This window comes from Peromyscus californicus, unplaced genomic scaffold, assembly GCF_007827085.1.
Source record: "Peromyscus californicus insignis strain IS unplaced genomic scaffold, ASM782708v3 Scaffold_7__1_contigs__length_154581171, whole genome shotgun sequence".
Taxonomy (NCBI): Eukaryota; Metazoa; Chordata; class Mammalia; order Rodentia; family Cricetidae; genus Peromyscus; species Peromyscus californicus.
In genome coordinates, this window is record NW_026294595.1 from 12,365,600 (window position 1) to 12,389,930 (window position 24,331).

General features: G+C 53.1%; 2 protein-coding genes across 6 annotated transcripts in view; one reads left to right on the top strand and one right to left on the bottom strand.

The window, feature by feature from the left end:
* The window catches only part of Fam163b (family with sequence similarity 163 member B), a 33,671-nt gene extending 19,001 nt beyond the window's left edge, over window positions 1–14,670 (top strand). Inside the window, exons 2-3 of the mRNA XM_052722919.1 lie at window positions 11,726–11,841; window positions 12,462–14,670. Coding sequence (XP_052578879.1) covers window positions 11,749–11,841; window positions 12,462–12,872 — 504 coding nt within the window. The 5' untranslated portion in view covers window positions 11,726–11,748 and the 3' untranslated portion in view covers window positions 12,873–14,670. The remainder of the gene's footprint in view (window positions 1–11,725; window positions 11,842–12,461) is intronic.
* Window positions 14,671–16,126: 1,456 nt separating this feature from the next.
* The window catches only part of Adamtsl2 (ADAMTS like 2), a 32,873-nt gene continuing 24,668 nt past the window's right edge, over window positions 16,127–24,331 (bottom strand). For 3 of the 5 annotated variants that reach the window (XM_052722914.1, XM_052722915.1, XM_052722917.1), the window contains 6 exons: window positions 23,555–23,681; window positions 22,344–22,557; window positions 22,105–22,260; window positions 21,373–21,543; window positions 20,505–20,681; window positions 16,844–17,765 (listed from right to left, as the gene is read on the bottom strand). In XM_052722914.1, coding sequence (XP_052578874.1) covers window positions 17,466–17,765; window positions 20,505–20,681; window positions 21,373–21,543; window positions 22,105–22,260; window positions 22,344–22,557; window positions 23,555–23,681 — 1,145 coding nt within the window. In that variant the 3' untranslated portion in view covers window positions 16,844–17,465. The other 2 variants (XM_052722916.1, XM_052722918.1) reach the window with 2 other exon arrangements.

Here is a 24,331-nt window from a genome sequence, read left to right on the forward strand (position 1 = left end):
GTGGCTATCTCAACTTGGTTAGAATCAGCAAGGTTGGCAGTTGAACGGCTGGCTACAGAGATGGAAGCCAACCGTGTGCACGCTCCAGGACAGGGCTGTGACCATTGCAGAGCACTGGGAAGTGGGAGGGGGGACCTCTGAGCACTTCTCTGAGCAGCACTGAACTCAGCTTCCAGAAGCCTCTCTGTGGTGGTTTGAATGAAAATGGCCCCATAGGCTCACAGGGAGTGGCACTATTGGAAGGTGTGGCCTTGTTGGAGTAGGTGTGGCCTTGTTAGAAGAAGTATGTCACTGTGGGTGGGCTTTGAGGTCTCAGAAGCTCAAGCCAGGCCTAGTGTGTCTCATTCTCTTCCTGCTGCCTGTGGATCCAGATGTAGGACTCTCAGCTCCTTCTGCACCATGTCTGCCTGCATGCCACCATGCTTCCCACCATGACAATAACGGACTAAACCTCTGAAACTGTAAGCCACCCCAATTAACTGTTTTCCTTTATAAGAGTTACCATGCTCATGGTGTCTCTTCATACCAGTAGAAACCCTAACTAAAACATTGTCCTTTGCCGTGTTCACACCTGCGTTTCCTCCTACCCCAAGCCTGGAAGCAGTTCGCCCCTCACCGAAGCAAAGCTCCTTTTTCAGTGGGGCAGAGCCACCCCTCTACCAGGAGGGGGTGAGCTATACCCTCCCGTGTCACTTAGCACTGCCCCTGGTGCCCCGCTTGTGGACACAGCCCACACAGTATCATCCTCAGCCTCAGGCCACAGCTCCACTGACTGCCAACAGTGTTCACTTGTAAATCAGGTTCTTTGGCCCAAGGAGGGCACTTCTCACTTTTCTCCCTGATTGTGAGGGGCGTAGGCTCAAGGTTCCCTTCAAAGTCACGTCTCTCACTTCCCTTTGTTTTTACCACTCGTGTGTGTGTGTGTGTGTGTGTGTGTGTGTGTGTGTGTGTGTGTGTGTGCGTGTGTGCGTGTGTGCGTGCGTGTGTGTCCGCGCTCGCCTGTGGAGGCCAGATGTTCACATCAGGTGTCTTCCTCTATAGTTTTCCATCTTATTTCACTGAATCTCCAGTTTGCTGATAGCACTAGACGACCTGGCCAGCTCTCTCCCCAGCATCGGGATTATAGACAGCCACCGCACAAGGCTTCGACATGCGTGCTGGGGACCAAACTCCGGTCCCCGTGCCCTCCCAGCAAGCACTTTGCCCACTGAGTCATCTTCCCAGCCCTCCCCTTCCCTCTTGCTCTCCCCCTGCCTCCTCCTTCTTGTTCTCTCCATCTCCCTGTACCTCAGAGAGACCCAAGAGACCCTTACACAAAGGCCCCAGTCTAGGAAACTGAGTCCTGGATCAGGCAGAGGCTAAGGGTTAAAAAAAAAAAAACAACCCTCTGGCTCCTGGAGCAAACCCACCAAAACTGTGCCCAGCAGGCTACAGCCATGCTCATGGGGCCAGTACCTGCCCACCCATGAAGTCAGCTGCAGCCCTCAGCTGGTAGCAACACTTCCTCTGTACCCTACCTAACCTGCTCTCTCTCTGTACCCAAACTTGGGTCCTTTACTGTTGCCCTGGGATGGGGAGTGGGTTCTCTGGGATTCAGGCAGAATGGAGACTTTTTTCATGAGATTTGAGGCAACCCCAGCTGTGGATGGATCTTAAGAAGTGGGAAGCAAGCTCAGCTCTCTCCTGAGAGCACACCCTGGAGATGCATGGTTTCTTCTCTGCTCCTGTCTGTACCTCCCTCTGGGCTCTCCTGCCCAGCTCTGAGCCACACCCATGTGGGCAGGTACAGGACTTCTGCCTTGGGAATCCTCTGTCTGTGTAGTTCTTTGGCTTTGGGCCAGCTGGAACTGGTCAGCAAGTGGCCTTCCAGAGTGGACTCCACAAGGCTTTGAGCTCCAGGAAGGTTCCTCCAGGTACACAGTCTGAGTCCATTTTGTGCAGGCTGCTCTGCTTGCCTGGTTGGTGGTCTCACCCTTCTGGCCTGTGTATTCCTACAGAATGTGAGTCAGGTCGTCTCTGCAGAGATGTGTGGAGGCCTAGGGTGCATCTGCTGACTGGTTCACTCTGCCACCAGGGAAGATCACCCACCTAGGGGGAGCCCGAAAGTGAAATGGGCTCAGGCCGCCAGTCATGGCCAGGCTCAGAGGTCTGGGCTTACTTTGAGCTATTCACCTGGGATCTGAGAAAGTCTTCCACCTATGATACCCTGGAGATGGCTGGTAGAATGTATGGGTCCCTATGCTCCTTCTAGGGGACCCTTAAGGAGTGCAGACCACCAATCAGGCAAGCTCTGGACATCCCCATGTTTCCTATGCCAACAGCTTCTTAATCAACCCTGGGCGTAGGTTTATTAATCCCCTTGTTGTGGGAATTTTCTTGGGTCCTCTACAAATTATGAGCCCCTGGGAATCTTCCTGGGTCCTCGGGGGCACTGTTCAGGCTCAACAGTGCCAGGGGACACATTCCAACACTGCTGGCATGCTCTCCAGCCAGCCGCCTCCTGTCAGCCCTTCCCTTGTGGTGGGCTCTGGTTAGTGTCTCTGAGACCAACCCAGCCACACAGAGCTGCTGAACACTTTCCCATCTATTTATTATTGAACGAACACAGGAATCTGGGAGCCTGCAGAGCGTGAAATTGGGAACAAATGCAGAGGAGGTCTAGACAGGAACCCTGCAGTCCGCTCTCTGCTCGCTCAGGACCGCAGGGCCCTCGGGCTTCCAGGTAGCAGAAATACTTGTAACCAGACAGATGTGTTTGGGGGAGGAAAAGGGTTCTGAGTCCCTATAAGCCCTTGCCCAGACTCTGGCAAGGAAAAGAGGCTGTGAGGCAGCCAGCCTGGATTCCCAGACAGAGCCAACCTTCTCTGTCCCGGCCTCAGTTTCTCCATCTGGAAGTAAGCAGTAATACCCTCACTGGGTTGGAAGAGACCTTCATTAAACCACCAAGTTTTGGGATCCCATGATGCCCCACTGTGCCCCGGGGCAGCTGTGTTTGCCAGGCCCTCAATTCTGGTGCCCTGTGGTGTTGAAAGTCCCTAGGTCCAGTGAGGCAGCTGGATTTACCCCTGGCTCCAGAGCACTGGCCTTCACAAAGCCTTCCTATGTGCCCTGTACCCTGTGGGACACTGGCAGGGGCTAATGTGGGGTGCAAGAGTCTTCTAAGGCTGAGAAGACAGAGTGGGCACAGTGAACAGAGCAGAGAAAGGAGTGGGTTAAACCCAGGATGCACAGTCCAGATGGCAGCTACGTGGGGGGCTCCTGCCAGAGGAGGCAGCTCACGGGAGGAGGCAGGTGGAGGCGTCTGGTTCTGCTGCCAGGTGTTTCCTGCCTTGTCCCCGCCCCCGACGCTTGGGCCTCTACACAGGAGACAACGGGAGCTTGTAACATGGCTATTCTCCAGGCTGGCTGCCTAGACATGGGTTATGAGAAACATACTGTCACTCACCAGAACCACCACCCCTCCCCCCCCCCACACACACATACAGATTCCAAGAACGGGTGGAGGGTCCACGGAGTGGCTCCAACTCACACTCCGTCCTTGAAGAAATCAGGGATAGAGATGGGGAGCACGTGTTTATAAGGCCATAAACCTGTTTATGGTCCCAGGGGAGCAATTAACAGTTCAGCAAAAGCTTTGCCAAATTTCATTGGCTGGCATGAGAAGACTGCAGAATCACCTTGGGGTTGTGGACAGACTGTAGGGTGGTCTCTGCCAGGTGTCACTGGGCCTGCTTCTGTCTTTGACTGGGCTGTCCTGGACCCTTCTGGCTCTTTTCCTCCTCTCCATCCCTCAAGGACCAGCGTAGAAACTTCCTCCTCCTCCAGGAAGCTCCCTGGGTTCCTTCTCCCAATGAATACAGCCCAACTCCCTCTCTGAGCCCCAAAGCCTTCCTGTTCTCCTAGGTACTCGGGTTTGTTTTTCTCAGAACCTGTTGGGAAGCCACCCTCAGGCAAGGACAAATGAATCAGAAATCCTTTCCTTGACACCTTGGCTCAGTGCTGGACACTTCTTCCATTCATGACCCTCAACATTTGGTTACACATCTAAATCACCAAGACCCCTTGCAGGCTGGTTAAAAACCAAACAATGTGGAGTACATGGAAGGCTTTGGATAAACTATACTGAATCAGCATTTCAGATGAGGGAGCTGGGGCCCAGGAGCAGGCCTCTGTCCTGAGGTAAGGGCAGAGGTGCAGCTGTGGGAAGTCCCAGCCCTTGAAGAGATGTGTAGGGAAGAACTCAAGAGCAGTGGGGTGAGGCGGAAGGAAGTGGCCTCTGGTCCATACTCTCCTTCCATTGACTAGAAGCATGCAACATGGTTCTTTCTAGCAGTAGTATTTTTCAAATATATGGTACATGCTAGAGAAATTCAGGAAGGCTTTCTGGATTAAACAAACATGTTAGGCTTTAATGGCAGTGGATATGTGGGAAAAGGGTATCCCAGAGGGAAAGCAGGTGGATAGAGCCAAGGGAGGCTTGGTCACCCCGAGACTGTTGGTGGTTAACTACAGATGATGTCAGGCTGGATGTGAGCAGAGCTGCCAGTGGCCTGTGTGTCTACACTGGGCCGGCCCTGGGACCTGGCGCCCATTGTTGCTGTGTGTGTATCAGCAAAGCGATGCTGAGACGCTCCAGCTGGATAGCCTGGGTGTTGGAGCAGCGGCTGCTGACAGCCCTGGGCACCTGGCCTGAGCTGGCACCCTTCCCATCATGCCGCCAGGCTGCCTGCTGCTGGAGAGGACCCAGGCCCCAAGGAGCAGCAAAAAGCAGCCTGGGCCCTGAGGGCCAAGCAAGGGATGTGTGTCTCTCAGACCTGGCTCTCTGGTGAGTGTGGCCAGATCCCTTAGAGAACTGAACCGAGGAAAGACTCACGCCTACAGTATGACATCACCCTGCCCCTCCCAGAATCCTCAGTGTTCCCCTAACCTTCCAAGGGAGGAAACTGAGGCACGAAAAAGCAGGCATCTAGGGTCTGTCCAGTGACTGACTGGGGAAGAGCTAGGCTGGTACTCAGGTTGCCTTGGAGTACATTATGTGGAGTACTCCTTTCCCTGTCCTGAGGAGGCCCCTCAGCCCTGTCATGCCTCCTGTGAGCTCGCTCCTCCCCTTGACTGGGGCATATGCTGCCACTAGAACCCAGCCACAGTTCCTGGATGTGGCTGCATGTGAGCCTGCATGTGAGCCCCGTGATGGGGTGGGTCATTGCAGGACATTGAATCTTGACCGCCAGGGCATTAAAGTCCAGCTTGCTGGCCACTTGCCTCCCACTTGGCTTGTGTGAGTGCAACAAGTTCCCACCAGTATGGTGGCCCATGGGGCTCTATCTATGGTCATCTGTCTTGAGTGTGACATCTTTACGAGCTCGGAGGGTCCTGGGCTGAGTAGTCAGGACATCTCCACATCTGTGTCTGTTTCTCCGGCCTCTGCCGCTCCTTCTGATTCTCCTCCACACATTCAGCTGAAAATGACAGCCCTTGCCACATGTGTCTTCACACAGGGAAGGCCATCGACCAGCAGGGGCCAGTGGATCTCCTGTTCCGTTTCCCAGGAGAGAACCTGTCCATCCCAGGCTAGGGCGTGCATTCACCTCAAGCCCATTTATATCCCTGCTTAATCCAAGGACAAGCAAGGAGGGTATAAATGCAGCCGCCAGCCTCTTGGCTCAGAGGCAGAGCCCAGAAAGGAGAGCAAGGGTAAGGCTGGGCTATGTCCCAAACTGTATGCTGCAGTGCAGGTACCATGAGGATGCCATAGGATTCAGGACATTCATGCAGATGAGGTTTAAGGCTTAGCAGTCATATGGTGGCGGAGGGGGCGTGGAGCAGAGGACACATTCCTGCCCTGAGGTAGATGGAGGGATCCCCAGAGACCCTACACATTCCCGAGCACATCCGTAGGTCTGGCTCTAACCTGATCCTGAGCACTTGCCTTGCTGGGACTGGTATAGAACATGCCACTTTCTCTGCTCCAGGCTGTGGTTAGTACATCATCTCAAGTAGGCAGCCATGGAGGCCCATGCCGTTTCAGAGAAGGGTCTGCTGACAAGCAGGTGGGATGATAGGGATGAAGGCAGTCTCTGTGCCTTGGAGACACTGGCCTCTACTACTCTTTCCTCTTATATGCAACAGGGCCCTGTCCCAGCTGTCAGGGCTTTCAACCTTAGGATACCAGTGCATGCTAGGCTGACACATGTAGACCAGTCTCACCTTATTTAAGATGTTGTTTGGTTTGGTACACCTCCCAGGTGGACACTCCTCAGTCCTCTTCCTACAACATTAGGGTTCCGGTACCTGCCCACCCTTCCGAGCTCCTCTGACCACCAAGGAGGGCTTTCTGGGATCTCTTCAGTGGCCCCAGAAAAATCAAGTTTCCCTGCACCCCAACAGAGGAATGAGAGCAGGCAGTTGAGTCTAGTGGCCACAGTGACCACAGTTCAGAGTCTCCCTCCTGTGAGAAGTATGCCAGGCACCTGGACAGCCCTCCAGATACCTCTGCTGCACACTGGCTCCCATCTCCTGCTCTACAGGCCTACAGCCCTAGCAAGGCCAGCTGGCCAGCTGGCCCCGAAGAGGCTAGAGCTGCCAGGCAGCATGCCCAGGAATGTGTAGGGTCCCCAGGGCTCCTTCGTTGTCTGTGTCTCCAGCATTCTGCACCCCATTGACTCACACTTAGGGGCTGTCTGGATTTGCCTGTATTTGGTTGGAGTTGTCCCTAAGTCTGTCTGTGTCTCTTGCCTTGTTGCTCTGGGTCTGTCTGGACCTGTCTGTCATCTGTCTGTCCATCTGTCTTCTGGGGTCTGAATTCCAGTTCCAGCCTCGCCTCTGGCTCACAGTGTGGCCTGAGCAAGATTCTCTCTGGCAGTATATGTCCATGTCTCTTCCATCTGTACCCAGGTCCCTGCTTGACCCCACTAGGCCATCTGACCCACCCAAGTCCAGCTGCAAAGTATGTGAGAACACCTCATATACACCCTCCCCACCTAGACCTGGAGAGTCAACAAAACACCAGTCTTTCAGTTACTCTCAAACACTCCTGGAAGAGGATTAATCAACCCAAATCCCAGCAAGTCTTTGGCCAAGTTTAGCAGAAATTTAGAAATGTGTGCATGTTTCTGTAACAGCAAAAAGTGGACAACGGTGTCTGTAGGGTCCAGCTGGGTGATCTGGGGTTCTTCTACCTAAAGAACATGGCCTTGGTGTGAGGAGGCCAGGCAAGCTCCACAGTGGATGCAGAGGGCTCCCTAAGACCATCCTTGTAGCACAGGGCCAGACTCCTCATGAAGCAAAGGAGGGTGCAGAATGATGGAACAACACCTTCTTTCTTTGAGAAAGGGAAAGTGTTCTTGTGCTTGTGCTGAGGACGAGACCATGAAGGAGCAATGCAGTGCTAAGACAGATTGCTGCTTCCAGGGCAGAGCATAACAAAGAAAGGAGAGAGGGAAGGAGGGAGGGACGGAGGGAGGGAGGGAGGGTGGGCAGGCCTCCAAATGCTCCTGGATTTATGCTGTGGTCTGTAGAACCAAGCACTTTGTATAATTGAAAAGAAAAATTTAATTAATTTTATATTTAAAACAAATGAGGAAAAAGTGACTCTGGATGTGGAGTTGGTGGAGAGCCACTGTTAAGAATTACTATGGTGACTCTGAAAGTCTTTTGATTCAACTCCATCCTCATGGGAGTGAGCACAGAGAGACAATGAGCTTTCCGAAGACTTCAGAGGGGATACTGACATTGTCATTTCAAACTTGCTACAAATACAAGGAGAAAAGCAAGTAAATTTAGGATATTAAAAAAGAAGTAAAAGATCAAATTTTAATGAATAAAAACCCAAACCAAAAAACAGAATCCCAAAGTTTAAGTGCAAATATCAGCAGGAACTCGGGTTTTAGGTTTCCACTTCCGAAAATATAAAGCATGTTGGCAGGTGGTGCCTGCCTGCAGTCTCAATACTTGGAAAGCAGAGTCAAGAGGACTGGAGGTTTGAGGCTAGCTTGGTCTACATGAGACTGTATCTCTCAAAAAAAAAAAGATAAAAAGTGTTGGGCTGGAGAGATGGTTCAATGGGTAAGAGCTGTGCACCCATGAAGATCTGAGTTTGGAACCCCAGCAACCACATAAAATGCTGGAGGCATAGCCCTGTACCTGTAGCCCTGGGGAGAGGGGGTTGGAGACAGGAGGATCACTATGTCCTGGTCCCCAGCCTAGCCAATAGTGAGCTCCAGATCCCCATGCTCTGGTTGTTGTGAACATCGAGATGGTGAGTATCCTCCTGTAAGACTCCACCAAGGGCTCATGAGGTCACCAGGATGGCACAGCAGTAGCCATGGAGAGGCTCCAAACCCACAGCCCCACTGGGACAGTGTGGACACTGACTGCAGGACCATGACTGCAGTAGATGGAAACAAGTCAAACAGTGAGCAGCGCTGCAGTGAGCCTCGGACACAGCCTCGGGCCTCAGGGAGGCTAGGCCTCCTCTAGAAGATGCCGGCGTAAGAACTGGGCATGGATGACTTCCCTCTTCAGACGCGGCTTTGCCATCACCAGCTCAGCAAGCTCTTTGTAACTTTATCTGGGAGAACCTGAGTAAATAATGGGAGAGAAATGAAACTTTGGAAAAAATCACTCTTTTGCATTTGCTGTGATATTGCTAGAACAGTCGGTGGCAGTCAGGAGGGAGATCCCATGATGGAAGAGCTGGACTGAACCAATGTCAACTCTAGACCTTGAAGGTGATGTGTCAGGAGGCCAGCTTAGGGTTCCAAGTGGCCGTGAACGGCCTGTTAACTGCCACACCAGGAAGCATGCCAACTCCAATACATAGAAAATTCTGTGAGATGAATGACACCATTTCTTTTCTAGCCACATGGCGGGGAGGCAAGAGAAGGACAGATGAGAACTGAGGCCTTCTGGAATGAAGGGTCTAACACAAGTGGTCCTAATGTGCGCAGACCCACTGTATGGGTGACATCTCAGAGGATGGGGGCGGGGCAAGCAGAGAGGAGGCTTTTCTGAGTGCCCCTCTGTCATCTGTACAGAAGTGTTTATGGGTAGACTGAGATACGCTGGCTTTCCTTTAAAATGGTCCAGGCACTCCCTCCATGTCATCTCCCCTATGCCCCACAGTGGAGTCAGGGATTGGCTTGCCCAGGTGCTGGAGGAGCTGGTCAGGGAAGGGCCCCGGAAGACAAAAGGGCTGTGGGAAAGCTGTTAAGTCTTGCTTCAACTGGCACTGGCCATGATTGGAATGGACACCCTGCAAAAGGTGAAGGAAGACCGCCAAGGAGAGGTTGTGTCCTGGGGGCAGGGCTGTGAATCAGCACAGGCCCACACTGAATGCAGGCTGCGAGCTCCTTGCAGTGAAGGGCTCATGCCATCGTGGCTGCAGAAATCTGTCTTCTAAGAATCTATTCTGAAAAAGTCATTGAGTTTGGTTCTGCAACATGGGCCGGCGGAGGGCGGGGGAGAGGCTCACTATTGCTTCCCTATAATGTCACTGGGAATATATTTTTTTCCAAATATAAATTTCCTAAATAAAAAGAAATTGTTTATTTTTTTTTCAGTCTCATGAGATGAAAAAGTTCTGGAAAGAAAATCTGCTTAGTCGGTATTGAACTGAACACTTAACAGTGATGAAGAGAGGACTGGAGAGGCGGTTCAGTCAGTGAGGCGTTTGCTGCTCAAACACAAGAACCTGAGTTTTAGCCCATGTATCCCCCCCCCCCGCAAGGCCAGATGTGGTATGCACATCTGTAGTCCTAGCACTAGGGAAGTGGAGAGAAGTGGACCCCTGGGGCATGCTGGCTAGCCATTTCAACTACTTGGCAAATACTAAGCCAATGACAGAACCTGTCAAAACAAAATAAAACCAAACAACTCTCCCCCCCCCCCCATCCCCACATAAACCAGAGACTGTCTAGGAGGCTCAGCAAATGGAGGCACTGTGGCCAAGCCTGAGAATCCGAGTTCCATCTCTGGGACACACACGGTAGGAGAGAGCTGAGTCCTACAGGTTTTTCTCTGCTCTCTACATGAGACGTGCACACAAACAGATAGATGTTATAAAAAGTTTAAGTATAAAAAAAAAAAGGTAGTCAGCTCTTAAGAAAACCTGTTGGAGATGGACCTCTGGCTTCTACACACATGGCACACACGTGCATCCAGACCGTTCCAGAGCTGTGCACAGCTACACAGGAACAGCGAAGATGGGAAATGCATGTGTTGTGCCTCTTACCACCACTAAATATGTAAAGGGGTTGGCTGTGTTAAGTAGTACGATATGTCAGAAATTACACTACAGAAGAAAATGTGTGAACGTGGGAAAATAGACAAAGAGCCAGATAGACAAGTTCTAAAGCCAGCATTTGCCTGAACTGGGTTCGGCACTTTTTTATTTGTTTGTTTATTTGTTTGTTTGTTTGTTTGTTTGTTTGTTTTTGAGACAGGGTCTCAGGTATTCCAGGCTGACCACATACTTGCTGTGGTGCTGGAGATGACTTTGAACTCCTGATCCCCCTGCCTCCACCTCCCTGCTGTGATCACAGGGATGTGCCACTGTGCCCTGCTTTGGGTACATTTTTTTTAAAGTGGGAGTGTCGAGCTAGGCTGGAAGGGAGAGTATTATGTCTAATGTTAAAGGACATGCTCAAGAGGCTCTGCCTTTGGACCAGGGAGATGGCTCAGTCAGCAAAGGGCTTGCCTTGCAATCATAAGGACCCAAGTTCCACTCCCTAGCACTCATGGAAAAGCCTGGTGTGGTGGCACACATCTATAACCCTAGCAATGGGGAATCAGAGACAAGAGCTCATTGGCTGGCCAGCCTAGCCAATCTGTGAGCTTCAGGCTCAGTGAGGGATCTGTCTCCAAAAGTAAGTTGGAGGTAGATGGAGGAAGACACCACCTGATAGTGATGTTGACCTGTGACCTCCATCCACACTCACATGATGTACACACATAGACACTATGCCCAGGAACATGCACACACACACACACACACACACACAGAGAGAGAGAGAGAGAGAGAGAGAGAGAGAGAGAGAGAGAGAGAGAACTTCTTCAGGTCAGGAGCTGGAAAGATAGCTCCATGGTTAAGAGCACCAGCAGTTAGGCCAGGTGTACGCCTTTAATCCCAGCACTTGGAAGGCAGAGGCAGGAGGATCTCTGTGATTTCTAGGCCAGCCTGGTCTACAGAGAGAGTTAAGGCTCTGGGCTAAGGGCTAAGCAGAGAAACTCTGTCTTGGAAAAAAAAAAGAAAAGAAACCCAAACAAACAAACAAAAATCCCAAAACAACAAAAAAGAGCACCAGCAGCACCAGCAGCTCTTCCAAAGGACCCCAGTTCAATTCCCAGCACCCACATGACAGCTCACAGCTGTCTGTACCTCAAGTCCCAGGGGATCTAAAGCCTTCTTTCGGCATCCATGAGCACAGTGTACGTGGTGTACAGACATACATGCAGGCAAAACCCCATACGCATAAAAATTAAAATAAACTCCAATGTCAGGCTATTAGCAGTCACCTTTTGCAAATGGGGAAACTGAGGCTAAGAGGTGGAGCAGAGCTTGGAGGCTGGGATTTCCTCCTGCTTGCTCCATCCCAGGCTGATGTCCAGTCTGTGGTGTCCACATTCTGGGGTATTTCCTTTTCCCCTCCAGCTGGTCTTGTGGCGTAGAATAGTGGCTGTTGCATAGAGGCACTAACAATGCTGTGGCCTGTGGCATCTGTTGCAGGCTGTTGATGGAGAAGTGGGCGAATGACAGCCGGGACTGTGGTCATCACTGGGGGCATCTTGGCAACTGTGATTCTGCTCTGTATCATCGCCGTTCTTTGCTACTGTCGGCTTCAGGTACTCCCAAGGGGTGGGGGAGGGGATCTGGCTGAGGTGGAGCCTGAGAGGTGGCTCTCCCGGGGGAGCCCCCAAGAGGACAGAGAGGGTCAGGGTCCAGGATGGAGTGGAGGAGGGTACAGTCAGATTTCGGGGGGTGGGATATCTCTGTGCAGTTCAGTGGCCAGATGCCCATCTCACCAAGGCTTTTGCTAAGGCTCAGAGAGAGTCAAGTGGCTCGTGGCGCACAGCTACCCTTCAGGAGAGCAGCAGTGAGGAGTGTGCTGCCTCATGTACCCTTCCCTGCTTGAACTTTAGAGGCCCCCGAGGCCCCATGTCTTCCCGAGAAGAAGGAGCACCTGTGTGCAAGGCACACCCAGTGCCTACGACAACTCTAAGACCTGAAATGGCTTACCCAGCTCTGCCACTTTCAGGTGTCTTACCTAACTGTGCCTCAGTTTACCTGCCGGCAAATTGGAAATTAGATTTACATCTAGCTGTGTGGGTGAGATAGATAAGCGACACATTGTGGGGACCTCCGCTCGGAGTGGGCTGGGGTAGATGCTGGGTGATGGTGGAACAGGTGGAGGTGACAACACTGGTGGGCAGTGCCCCGCGGTCACCTGACCCTCTACCCACAGTATTACTGCTGCAAGAAGGACGAATCCGAGGAGGACGAGGAGGAGCCCGACTTCGCCGTGCACTCACACCTGCCGCCCCTGCATTCCAACCGAAACCTTGTGTTGACCAACGGGCCTGCTCTCTACCCAGCTGCCACCACCTCTTTCAGCCAGAAGTCCCCACAGGCTCGTGCTCTCTGCCGCAGCTGCTCCCAGTACGAGCCACCCACCTTCTTCCTGCAGGAGCCCGAGGACGACGGCTTCGAGGGTGCGCGCAACGGTGGGGGCCGCGTGGCCTACAAAACCATCAGCCAGGAGGACGTGGATCTGCCCCCAGCGAGCTTCGGGGGCCTGCAGGCGCTCAACCCCAACCGCCTCTCTGCCATGCGTGAGGCCTTTTCCCGCAGCCGCAGCGTGAGCACCGACGTGTGACAGGCCTCCATATTGCCTAGGCATCCAGCCCCGGAAGGTCTTGAGATCATGGCAGGATCCCCATGGCATGCCCTGGCCCCATGCCCAGACCTCGGCTCAGCCAAGTCTTCCCTGTATCCCTGTCCTAGGGCCTCTAGGCATGGGGAACCCCCCGGGCCCTCTGCAAGGATAAAGCCTGATGAACCAGGTGTGGCAGCTGTGGGTAGGGACGGCTGGCACAAGAGGGGAAGCAGGGGTCAGGAGGGTAAGGTCAGGCTCTGTTGGGGCACAGGAGCCAGGTCCTGTTCCCAGGAAATGAGAAGATGGCTAATGTCCACCCCAGCAACTTGTCAGTCTCTGGCTTCATGGCCTTAGTCTGTCATTCCCTCACCAGGCCTTGGGCTTCCTACCTGCTCAAAGGAGCAGAGGTCTCACTGGTTGCCATGGCCCTACAAGCATGAACCTTCCATAGAGACAGTGGACCAAATAAATATTCTGTCCCTTCACCCAGTCTCCCCTTTCCCATCCTTCTCCCCACCCTCTATCCATTCCTTCTCCACACTTTGTCTCACACTGAACCTAGGTGCCAAGCATCTGCCCCAAGCTTGAAATACCCATTGCTCTGGCCTCCCTGAAGATGGACAAGTCTTCTTGTGGAAGGGAGAATTTAGGTGACAGCAGTGTCCTTGGGACACTTGTTCTACCCCGATCTGCTTTTCTGAGAGAAGAGGCATAGGCGAGGGGACATTACTCTGGGAGGGTTGACACCAAAATTTACACATCCTGTACTCATCCCTAAGCCCAGTCAACAGACAGACACACCCAGCACGGCTGCTGATGCACTGGAGATGGCCCAGCTATGCACTAGGGGTCTCAGGTGTGACTCTTGGGCAAGCCATCCCATCCATGAGCTTGAATCCTCATACATGTAGTGGCTGGAGGGGGTGGGGGCTGGCTGCAGAAAGCCCTTTGGACTCTGGTCCTCAGTGGGAACTGAGGTCCCTGGGGAGAGCCGAGCAATAGATCCACTTCTTGTTTTCTGCTTGGAATGAGGTCGCAGGCCCAGCCAGCTAGAGCTGGCTGCCCGTGTGTGGAAGCCTCATCTCTAGCCGTGCTGCTCCAAGCCCTCCACTGGATGAGGAATTGGTGTCAGGTGGCCACCCCTTGAAGGTGCCCCAAGCCCAGAACCCCAGCCATCAGGCACACAGTTCTCTGCTCTGACAGAGGCACCATTCTTGGCAGCAAAGCCTCAAGAGTCCCTTTCCCTTGGGGCCCTATTTCATCCCCAGGCCCTGTAGGGGAGCAAGTGCCCCCCTCCATGAAGGTGCCTTCCTATAGGACAGTGGCCACTCCTGAGCCAGGTACCACAGCAGGGCCCTCCACACTTACTACAGGCAGCTGAACCATGCTAGTGAGGATCTGCTGTCTTTGGCATTTGAATTTTTTTTTCTCCTTTTCCTTTTCCTGCCTTGGTTAGGTCTTGCTAAGGTCTAATCCACCCTTAGAATCACAGAAGTCCCCAAAATACCCCTTTCCTCTCCACTTCTTTGTCCCAGTCTACCCCATGGCATCTGTCCCTTGCATTACTTGGGGTATGGGTGAGGTAGGGAGGGGTGCTCTGGGCTGTTCTGTCTTTGTGTCCTATCCCTCCCCTCCTTTTTTCAACCTCCACCATCTCTGTATAGACCCATAGACATCTTCAAAGTGAATTAAGCATCCATCCCTACCAGCTCACTCAACACCACCATGGGACCTGCCAGGAACCCACCCAGCACCCTGAGAAAAAGCAAAAGCCAATAAATTTGTTTCCCACACCATGGCACTAGGCTGCTTGTCTGTCCATCCACTGGGCACCTTCAGGCACAGACCTTCTCTGGAACCAGAAGGAGTCCACCTTCCCAGCCCAGCTGGTGAGTTCCAGCCCTACCCAGGGGGGCTGAGAACAGCTCTCAGGCAAAGTGGGCATCATCACAAGCCACCTTTGTTTACCAGTGCCCCCAATGGCTTTCAAGATCGCTGTTAACCAACCTGAAGAGCAGATTGAACATGATGGGCTATGTTTCTTGAGGACAAGGGGCTGGGTGTCCCTGGGCTGGCATCCGCATAGTGGGGTGCTCACACTGCCCACCTCAAAAAGAGATGAAACCAGCCAGTGATGGTGACATGCACGACACAGCCTGGCACAGTCAGGTGCGCAATAAAGGCCAACAGAAAGGAGTGTGGGATGAGGCAGAGAGGGAGGAAGTCAGGAGGGGGAGGAGCCTGGAAGAGAGGTAATGATGGGACTCAGGTGTGGCAGAGGTCCCAGCCCCTGAGACACAAGGAAACTGCTCTGTCTGAGCCCAGTTGGTGACCTGATGCTCAGTCATCTTCCAGACCACTTCTGCATCTGGGGGACGGAAATAAAATCTCTAGGAGCAGCTACTTTGATTCAGTCCCTGTGGTACAGGCACAGAGAAGCAGTAATGCACTGGGGCTGTGTTGCTGCCTCAGTTCCCCCACACCCCAAAACCCTAAGCCCTTCAGGAACAGAGCTATATGGCAGACCTGTCGGGGCAGGCTGACCCCAAAGCACAGGAGACAGCCACCAGCCTCCCTACTACCTGGGCCCAGAGGACGACTCCAGGGTCTTGGGACTGACTAGCCATGACCATCTCAGACACAGACAGCCCTGTCCTCCCTGCCTCACTGGGGGCTGTGTGTGTGTGTGTGTGTGTGTGTGTGTGTGCGCGCACGCGCGCACGCGCGCGCGTGCATGTGCGTGTGCACTCGCGTGCATACGTATGCTGTTGTCTTTTCCACTCTCCTCCACTCAAGAAAAACCAGACTGAAGCAGCACCCAATAGCTGCCTTGTGTTTCTGAGGTTGGTCCTCAGAGAATGGTAGATGGCCTTACATGAAACCTGAGCCCACAGCTACGAGTGCTCATGGTGGCCATATCCTGTATCTTCTAGCCTTCCTGTTCCCACTGCTCCTCCAGGGTTCCTATAGCCCTGTGTTTCATCCTGGCCATAAGCCCCAGACCAAAGGCAGCTAAAGATGGCTGGAGATTCACACTAGCTTCTACCTCGACACTGTCCTGCTGCCCACAGTGCCTGTCCTTGTACACCACCTGCTCTTCTGGTTGCCTTTTGTCTGCTTTCTGTATCAGACTGCCCTGTTCCCACCCATCTCTGCACCCACTGTCCAGCAAAGGACCCCGTACAGCCTCACTGAAGCTCCCAAGGCTGACCACCATTTCTGCCCATAGTGAGTGAAACCCCAGCACGCCGCCATAAATACAGCCACTTTATTAACATGCACCAGTGAGTAGTGAGGAGGGTGGCAGGGACACCATGAGCAAAGGCTGTCCCTTCCATCCAGCACAAGAACTCCAGGAGGGGAGGCAGTGTGGCACTAATGCCTTAGGAAGGGGTACCTTCAATACTTCCAGAGACAGGGCAGCCTGGGCTCCTGAGCTGACCCAAGACCCCTCCTTGCCCAAGGCAGCCAAAGAAGGAAGACTCTCTCCTTCCTGGGTCATCTGCAAGTCACTTTGAGAGGGTTCTGCCACCTCAGAGAAGGGCCTGGAAATGGGCAGGTACTGCCCACTTTGGGTTCTGGACTCTGGGCCCTCTAGGGTGGGCACAGACACAGGATCCTGGGAGAGCATGGACAGCTTCCCGCAGCAGGGTGGCTCCATCAGAGAAGGGGCCTGTGGGCACTGGAGGCTCTCCCCCAAGGCAGAGACAGTGCCACAGTGTCAAAAATCCCTTCTTGTCTGTTGTGCTCTGTGTCACATCTTCACAGCCCAGGGTCTCCTGCAGGGTGGGTGTCCAATGAGAGCCCCGGGATGTGGTGCTCAGGTCTCGGTCGACGGCACCGGCTAGGAGTGGGGAGGCCTGCAGGAGCGACAGCAGGCTTTGCTGTAGTACCAGTGGCCACAGAGGTTCACTTTGATGGCCAGTGCGCAGTTGGTGCCCGGCTGGTCCTGGCAGCTGTCATCTGGGGATGGGACACAATGCAAAAGGAAGGATGAAATGCCAGGAGGCCCAAGGGGAACAGCTCCCAGGGTCCCCAACTCTTGCCACAGTATCTTCCCAAAGGCAGGGGCTCACGAAGGGCTCCCACAGTCACACTATGAACAGGTCAACAGATGAGCCCCCCCCCGCAGGTCCAGAGCACCCCACCTACTACAGATCTCCAGTTCTTTGTCCCAGCTAGCCCTTTCCTAATGCAAGTCCCTCTCCAGGAAAACATGGATCCCACTAGGTAGTTTGATCTGATCACTTCGGGGGTAAAACCCTAGGATTTGGAAGAGGTCCCCGAGCTCCTCTGAAAAGTCCAAACCCTTCCAGGGCCTGTGGGTCCCTCTATCCTTGCCTCAGTATTCCCAAAATAGAATTCACCTTCCCCTACATTTGGCATCCACTTTGGAGACTGGACCTTGTCTATTAGCCCAGGCCAGAGACCATGCCTAGCTCCTACCTCCCTGCCTCCTGAGAGTCAGCACCTGCTGCTCAGGCCAGGTCATCTTGGTCCCTGGTCTCACAGCTTCCCCCAACCACATTTTAGGTCAGTGCTTTTTCCAAGACTCTTTTTTATAGGTCTCTGCATGAATTCCCTAAGCCCCAGCTAGGCCCTCCCCCTTAGAGAAGACCTCTCCTGAAGACACGCCTGTGTGTCTCTGCAGCTGCTTCCCTTAACTAATGCCTGTTGGTCCTCCAGACCCTGGCTCTGCCCACAACTCCCACCAGTCTCTAACCTGTGCCCAGCCTCTTTCTTCTCACCTGGGGGCTCTGTGGGACATGGCTGCAGGTCACAGGCCTGTCTGCCGACAGGCTTCACCAGTGGGTCACATCCTCGGACAATGTCAGTTCCCTGATAACACTTCACATCTCGCATCCTCACACCTACCCCACACGTCTTGGTGCACTGATGTGGGACAGACAGACAGACAAACAGGTACATAACAAGGCTCTCCATAGTGACAGAGACTGGGACTCTCATCACTCATCACTCTCCTTCTGCACCATAACCATCCACAGGCTGGCCCAGGACACACCCGCTCCTTAGAATCTAGAGCCTGAGCTGGGGCTGAGCAGAGGTAACTGGAGGAAAGGCACTGTCTGGCTTCTCTACCTCAGTTTTCCCAACTTCACATGAGAGGGTGGCCCCTCCTGTGCCAGCTATGACCTGCTGGGTGCTCAGGTTCCATCTGTCCCAGATTAGTGACACAGAGAGTTTGCCATGGGCTAATCAATGTAACTTCCAGAGCCATCACACTGAGTCCAGATGTTCCCCTCAGAAAGCCTGCTGAGCTACCCAGAATACCAGGGACATCTGCTGACCCCAATTACCCTCCTATTCCCCTGCCAAGATCCTGCAGGCAGTGGTTCCCTGATGTGGTGACCCCACATCACCCAGGCATGCCTTGGACCTGAGGTATGGGGAGGCCACCGCCCCAGGCTCACCCTAGTCTGATTACCAGACACAGAGGAGCTGATGAAGGCTGGCATAAGGCCACCCGCCCGTTCACCCGCCCTGAGGAGAGGGGAGGCTGGCTTGGCACAGGCGACCAGAGGACACTCTGCCTTTGCAGATGCCCCTGAAGATAAGTAGGCTCCCAACAGGTCCTGGCACCTGCTCCTCTGTCCCTACAGGTGAATGGGACAGAACAATTGGATGAATAAACACTGAACTGATGCATCATGATGGGGCAACCATAAAGAAGGGCACTGCCCCAGCCAGGAGCAGAAAGGGCAGACTCCCACATGTCCACCATTCCTGTGTTCCCTCTGTTCCTGCTATCTCATCAGGGCAATATGGGAAGCACCCCTCCCTCATGGCTGCTTTGGGGATCCTCCTTAATCAAACTCCTCCTTTCTTATTGCCCAACATGGTCCTTGATTTACTAGGCTCTGGCCACACAGCTACCCTAAGACCAGTGTTCCAGCTAAGCTCAATCAGTTCATAGGGGATCTTCACTCCAGAGACCCTGTGTGTCTCTCTACTGCTTCCTCTAATGATATTTGCTGGTCCTCAAGCTCTGCCATGCACCCTCTAGGCAATCACAGTCCTGCTTCTTCCTTCTTACCTTCAAGGTGATGGGTATTGGTGGGTATCACAGTGTGTGTGTGTGTGCGTGTGCGTGTGCGTGTGCGTGTGCGTGTGTGTGTGTGTGTGTGTGTGTGTGTGTGTGTGTGTTATACAGAAGAACTCTGGAGTTCCTAAGCCCATGTTTGAGAAGGACAGCAGCTGGGGCCTCACCTCACAGAGCCCTTGGACTTTCAAGTCTTGAATTTATAACCCACCCATCCCAGCAGCTGAGCCCAGGAAGAACCTATGTGTTGGGGTTTTGGACACTAGAGAACGTCATAATGAAGACTCTGGACTCCAGGCCCCATCTGTCACTCCACTACTATTGCTAAACATTCAAAGTTGACCTATGTGGGAATCAAAACCATAGACAGCTTGAACCCTGTGTTACTCAGCTTCGCCACAGAAGTTCTGTCCTCAGCCTGCCCAGGGATGTTTAAAGATGGCTCTGGACTCCCCTTGTCCTTGCACAGGACAGATGTTGTTACTATGGGATGCTGTTGCTATGGGATGACATGGAGGAAGAAATGGCATATAGATGTTGATGTGAGTTAATAAAAGCTGACATCTAGGTGTGATTGCCTCTGTGGTGTTAGGAAGGCTCAGGACGCTGACAAGCCTCAAGGCATGGTATGACATCTCAGGCAGGGTGAAGAGCAGCTGAGGTGCAGTCACCTTGCTGTGCCAATCAGAGACTAGACAGGAAGTCCCTCCCACCCTGTGGGCAGGGGACTCTCCCATCCTTCTACTTACTGCTTCTCTGCCTGCCCATCACTTGCCTGTGAGTTGAGGCTACTCATACCTTAGGCTCCTTGGCCCGGACTCCTGGGATGGACTGGTTTGCACCTCCTTCCCTTTGCAGAGTCCTCGGCCCCATGTCTAACACACCTTAAACTCTGGCCCCAGGTTGGAAAACTCTCTCAACTTCAGTTTCTTCCTCTTGGTAAGTGACAATTGGAAAAGAGATCTGGGGACAAGTGCTGGACCACAGCTGCCCCCGGTGACCTCTATGGCGACAACAGATGAGGGCTCCATTCTTGCTTCAGAGATGAGAGCTCAGCTCTATCCTGCTTAGCATGGGAAGGATCCCGTAGAACTGAACAGGGGGTCAGGCTTGGGTCAGGACAACTTGCTGCTCTGCCCACTGACCTAGGGCTCACTTTCTGCCACTTGTATGCCCAAGTCTCATGCCTCTGTCTTAGCCATGCCTCAGACAATCTTACCCTCTGTATCCATCAGGTTTGGACTACCCTTTGGAGAGTATCAGGTACACTTGTTATCAAACACAACACTTAAAAGCCTCATCTTTAAGCCAGAAATGACCAGGCCCAGACAGGCCCACAAAAAGAGTTGCAGGACACCAGGGTAAGATCAGCAAAGGCTTCTGGGTAGTGGCAGCTCTCCACTAGTTGATCTAGAAGTATCTGGGGACAAGCACCCTGGCTGACTGAGGCTTGGAGGAAGGCTTGATGGACATGGGCCAAGATGGATGCTCTGTGGCAGGATCAGAGCTCAGGCCTCGTTTAAAGCAGCCTCAGGGAGTGTGGGGAGGGGGGGGGCTTGCTGGGTGCTCACCTCTGACCAGGGGCTGGTGTACCACTTGAAGCAAGGTCTTTCGAAGCACGTGCTCTCCTCAGGGGGCTTCCTGGATAACCCACACTCAGGGGCACTGCGCATCTGAGGCTTCCCATTGGCCAGCTCCATGCAGAGAACCAACCGCTTTTTCACACCACGTCCACAGGTAGTGTTGCACTGAGGAGCCAGACAGAATGGGTCAGTGGCCAGAAGCCCAGAGAACCAGAACCCTGACCACAGCACCCCTGGTGGCCAAGGTTTGGTTGATGATATTTGGGTAAAAGTGTAAACAGTTTCAACTGGGAGATTGGCTGACAACTCTTTGTTCGGTAACAGTTTGGCCCCATCCAGATTTGATCAAAAGCAATTAGGCCTCAAACCATCTGTTTTGAAACAAATTGGCTAATGTAATTTGGCCAAAGATGATCAGGCCAAAATCAATTCTGCAGAAAGCAATTTGGCCCAAGATTATTTAGTTAGCAGTGGCCCGCCTGAAACCATTGACTGAGAACAATTGTCTGAAATGGCAAGTTGGTGACAAGGGCAGGTTGGGACAGAAGACAAATGGATTGTGATAGCAAAAGTCATCACGGCCCTGTGGCCTGAAAGTGTGTGCAGTCTCTGGCTTTGTGTCCACCAGGACAGGGCCCAGTGAGAAGATACTGGGGACCCGCAGACACCCCTGTGGGAGGAGATGGGAAGTGGTTTACTACCTTTTTAGTTTTGTCCCAAATTAATTTTTAGTCAATTGTTCTTCATAGCTTGTCATGAGTTCTTCGTTGTGACCAGCCATCGGCACTCAGGCCAACTCTCCCCTGTCCCCTATGCGACCCAGAGAGAGGCTCTATGCAGGCTCCTGGGTACTCACCCGCTCCCAGTCTTGGGCCAGCCAGTGGGCTGGGCAGTTCTTGTCCCCACAGGGGTGAATGGCCAGAGGCTTCGTCTCCATCTGGCACTGAGACTCTGGGACCACCCGTCCATCGCTGGTCTTACAGTACACGTGCCTGATCGTACGGCCCTGCCCACAGCTTCCGCTGCACTGCGAGAGGGAACAAGGGCCAGTAAAATAACACGGGCCATTCCACCAGCCCCCGACCTGCATCATCCCCCAAGTAAGAGAAACAGCTCCCAGGGCAGTGTAAGGGAAGCAGTTTCCACAGTAACCACTTTTTAAATAACATTTCTGTTCTAATTACAGACATAACATGCTCAGTGCAAAACACGCACAGAGAAAAGCACAGCTCCAAAGGTCACCTGAGAGCCACCACCACCAGAGAGGACCTTACCAAGCATATGAGCAGCTCTGTTCAGGTGAGAGAGACAGATGGCGGAAAGACAGAGACAGGGAAAGGCATGCAGACAGAAAGAGACAAGGAGAGATGTCGTCAGGAGAGGTGGAAACAGAGGTTGTTAATGGGATGGTTATGTCCACTTTTGTTTCTGGACAGGGGTTTGAGTCCATAAAAGAGTGGAAGGGAGGTCTTTATACTTTTCTCCTCATGTCTTTATTACAGATAGATGAGAAAACTGATGCACAGCAAAGCAGCGTCCTCAGGGTCAGGGTCCTGTCCCTCGCCCCATGGCCCAAATCTGCCCTCACCGGTCCCCAGTCTGAGACGGTCCATTGGCGGTCACAGGGAGGCCCTGTGCAGTTCTTCTCTCCCACAGGCCTGGTGCTGGGGTCACACAGCTTCTCGTCCTCAGAACAACGGATGTCTCTGGTCACTACACTGCGTTCTCCACACTTGGCCGTGCACTGCGAGGAAGCCGGGGTGAGAAGCATCATGGCACATCTGTGCTCAAGCACAGGCCACCACCCCTGCATCTGCCGACTCTCACCTCCGACCACTCAGACATCTCCCACTGTGGCCCACAGGCCGGGTTGCGGCACGTCTTGCGCTCCTCGGGCCGTACGGCCTCTGTGGCTTCGCACAGGTCACTGTACACGGAGCTGTCAAAGCCAGGGGACAGCATCTTCCAGCAGCGCACGATGCGGAACTGATGGCCCTCACCACAGGTGCGTGAGCACTCGCTCCAGCTGCTGGTCTCCCACCTGCCTCGGGAGCGAGGACAGCCCTCAGTGGCCCCAAATCACACAGGCCAAACCAGACTGGAAGGAGGTGAGACCAACCAGTGGGGACTGTGCCCATGGTAACCCTGTGTTAGGTAGCCCTAAGCAGAGTGTTGGGTGAGTGCTCTGTAAGTGCCCACGGCCTTCAGGGACCTGGCTACCTTCACCTACCCTCACCTCCAGGCCTTCTTCCTTTGTCCTTTCTGTCTGTTCCCATTCCTTCTGCACCTGCCACCCTCCATACTCCAGTGTCCCAGAGCCCCAGGCCTTACTTTCCCTGTTGGGTCACACAGGGGACTGTGGCCCCTTCTGGACTCTGATTCTTCAGGGACAACAGTGAGAGTGAACCAAAGGTGTGAGTCCAGCTGTATACCCAGAGAAGGGCATCGCCAGTGTGCAGGATGACCACCCATCTCCACCCTGTGCTGTGTGGGGTTATAAAAGACTGGGTTCCTCCATGCAGGCCCTCTGAGAAGACATACTTGGAGAAGAATCTAAGTCAAGTGCAGGCCAGCTCTGTGGCCTTTTCCTCCAGAAAAGAACAAATGCTTAGATGTAGCAGCCGGAAGAAAAGAAGGAATGTGACATGTTGGGGAGCCAGAAATACATGGCTCCTTGGAAGCGACACCAAGGCTCTGCTTCTGCCTTGAAGACAAGATAAGAGACACGTGGGCTAGAAAGATGGGGTTCCCTTCACCTCCCAGGGAGTAATCTTCCCTAGCTTACAGAAATCCTAGCTTTGCAGGTCAGCCCAGGCACAAAGATAGCCCTCTAGTATAGAGTACTATGGAAAACCCCCTGTGATGGAAAGTGTCTAGTGACCGTTCCGCATGCTCTGCTCTGCTCCCCACACAGCCCCTCAGCTCACAGCAGAGGCAAAGCAGAGCCCTAGTGTGAGCATGGGTGTGTACACACACACACACACACACACACACACACGCTCATTCTGAAACCCAGCTGGGTGCTCAAGGACAGGTACCTGGGCTGGCACTCCCTCCCAGCGCAGAATTCGTGGACAGGCTCAGGACGGGTCAGGGCATCACAGTAGCTGTCATCCACCTCAACACCATCATAGCGAACACACATGGCATATGTGGACATGACTCCTAGGTTTGGGGCAATGCAAGGGTCTGTAAACTGTGTGGTTAACAGTAAGAACCTTGGATACCAGCAGATGGGTGAGCCTTGTGAGCTTGGATGGGTCACATGACAACTCAGAGATCTGTTTCTTGGATTGGGGATGGTAAAAGCCTAGAGTTGGAGGTGGGAAAGCTCTGTGGGTCAGAGTCTCAGGATCTGAACTATGACCTCTTTCTCTGCCCAGCCTAGGCATCTAGCTCACCTGCCACAAACCTCGATGAGCCTTACAGAGGCAGAATAAGTACAGCCAGGTACCCTGGTGTGCATTTGTCTGACAAACCCCACTGTAGGAGATGAGCAGGCAGGCAGGCAGAAAAAACAAACCAGCCAGGCAGTGGTGGCTCACACCTTTAGTCCCAGCACTCGGGAGGCAGAGGCAGGTGGATCTTTGAGTTCGAGGCCAGCCTGGTTTACAGAGAGAGTTCCAGGACAGCCCGGGCTACACAGAGAAACTCTGTCTCAAAAAAAAAAAAAAAAAGAAGAAGAAGAAAAGAAAGAAAGAAAGAAAGAAAGAAAGAAAGAAAGAAAGAAAGAAAGAAAGAAAGAAAGAGAGAGAAAGAGAAAAGGAAAGAAAGAGAAAAAGAAAAGAAAAAAACAAACCATTGCAGTCCTTGAC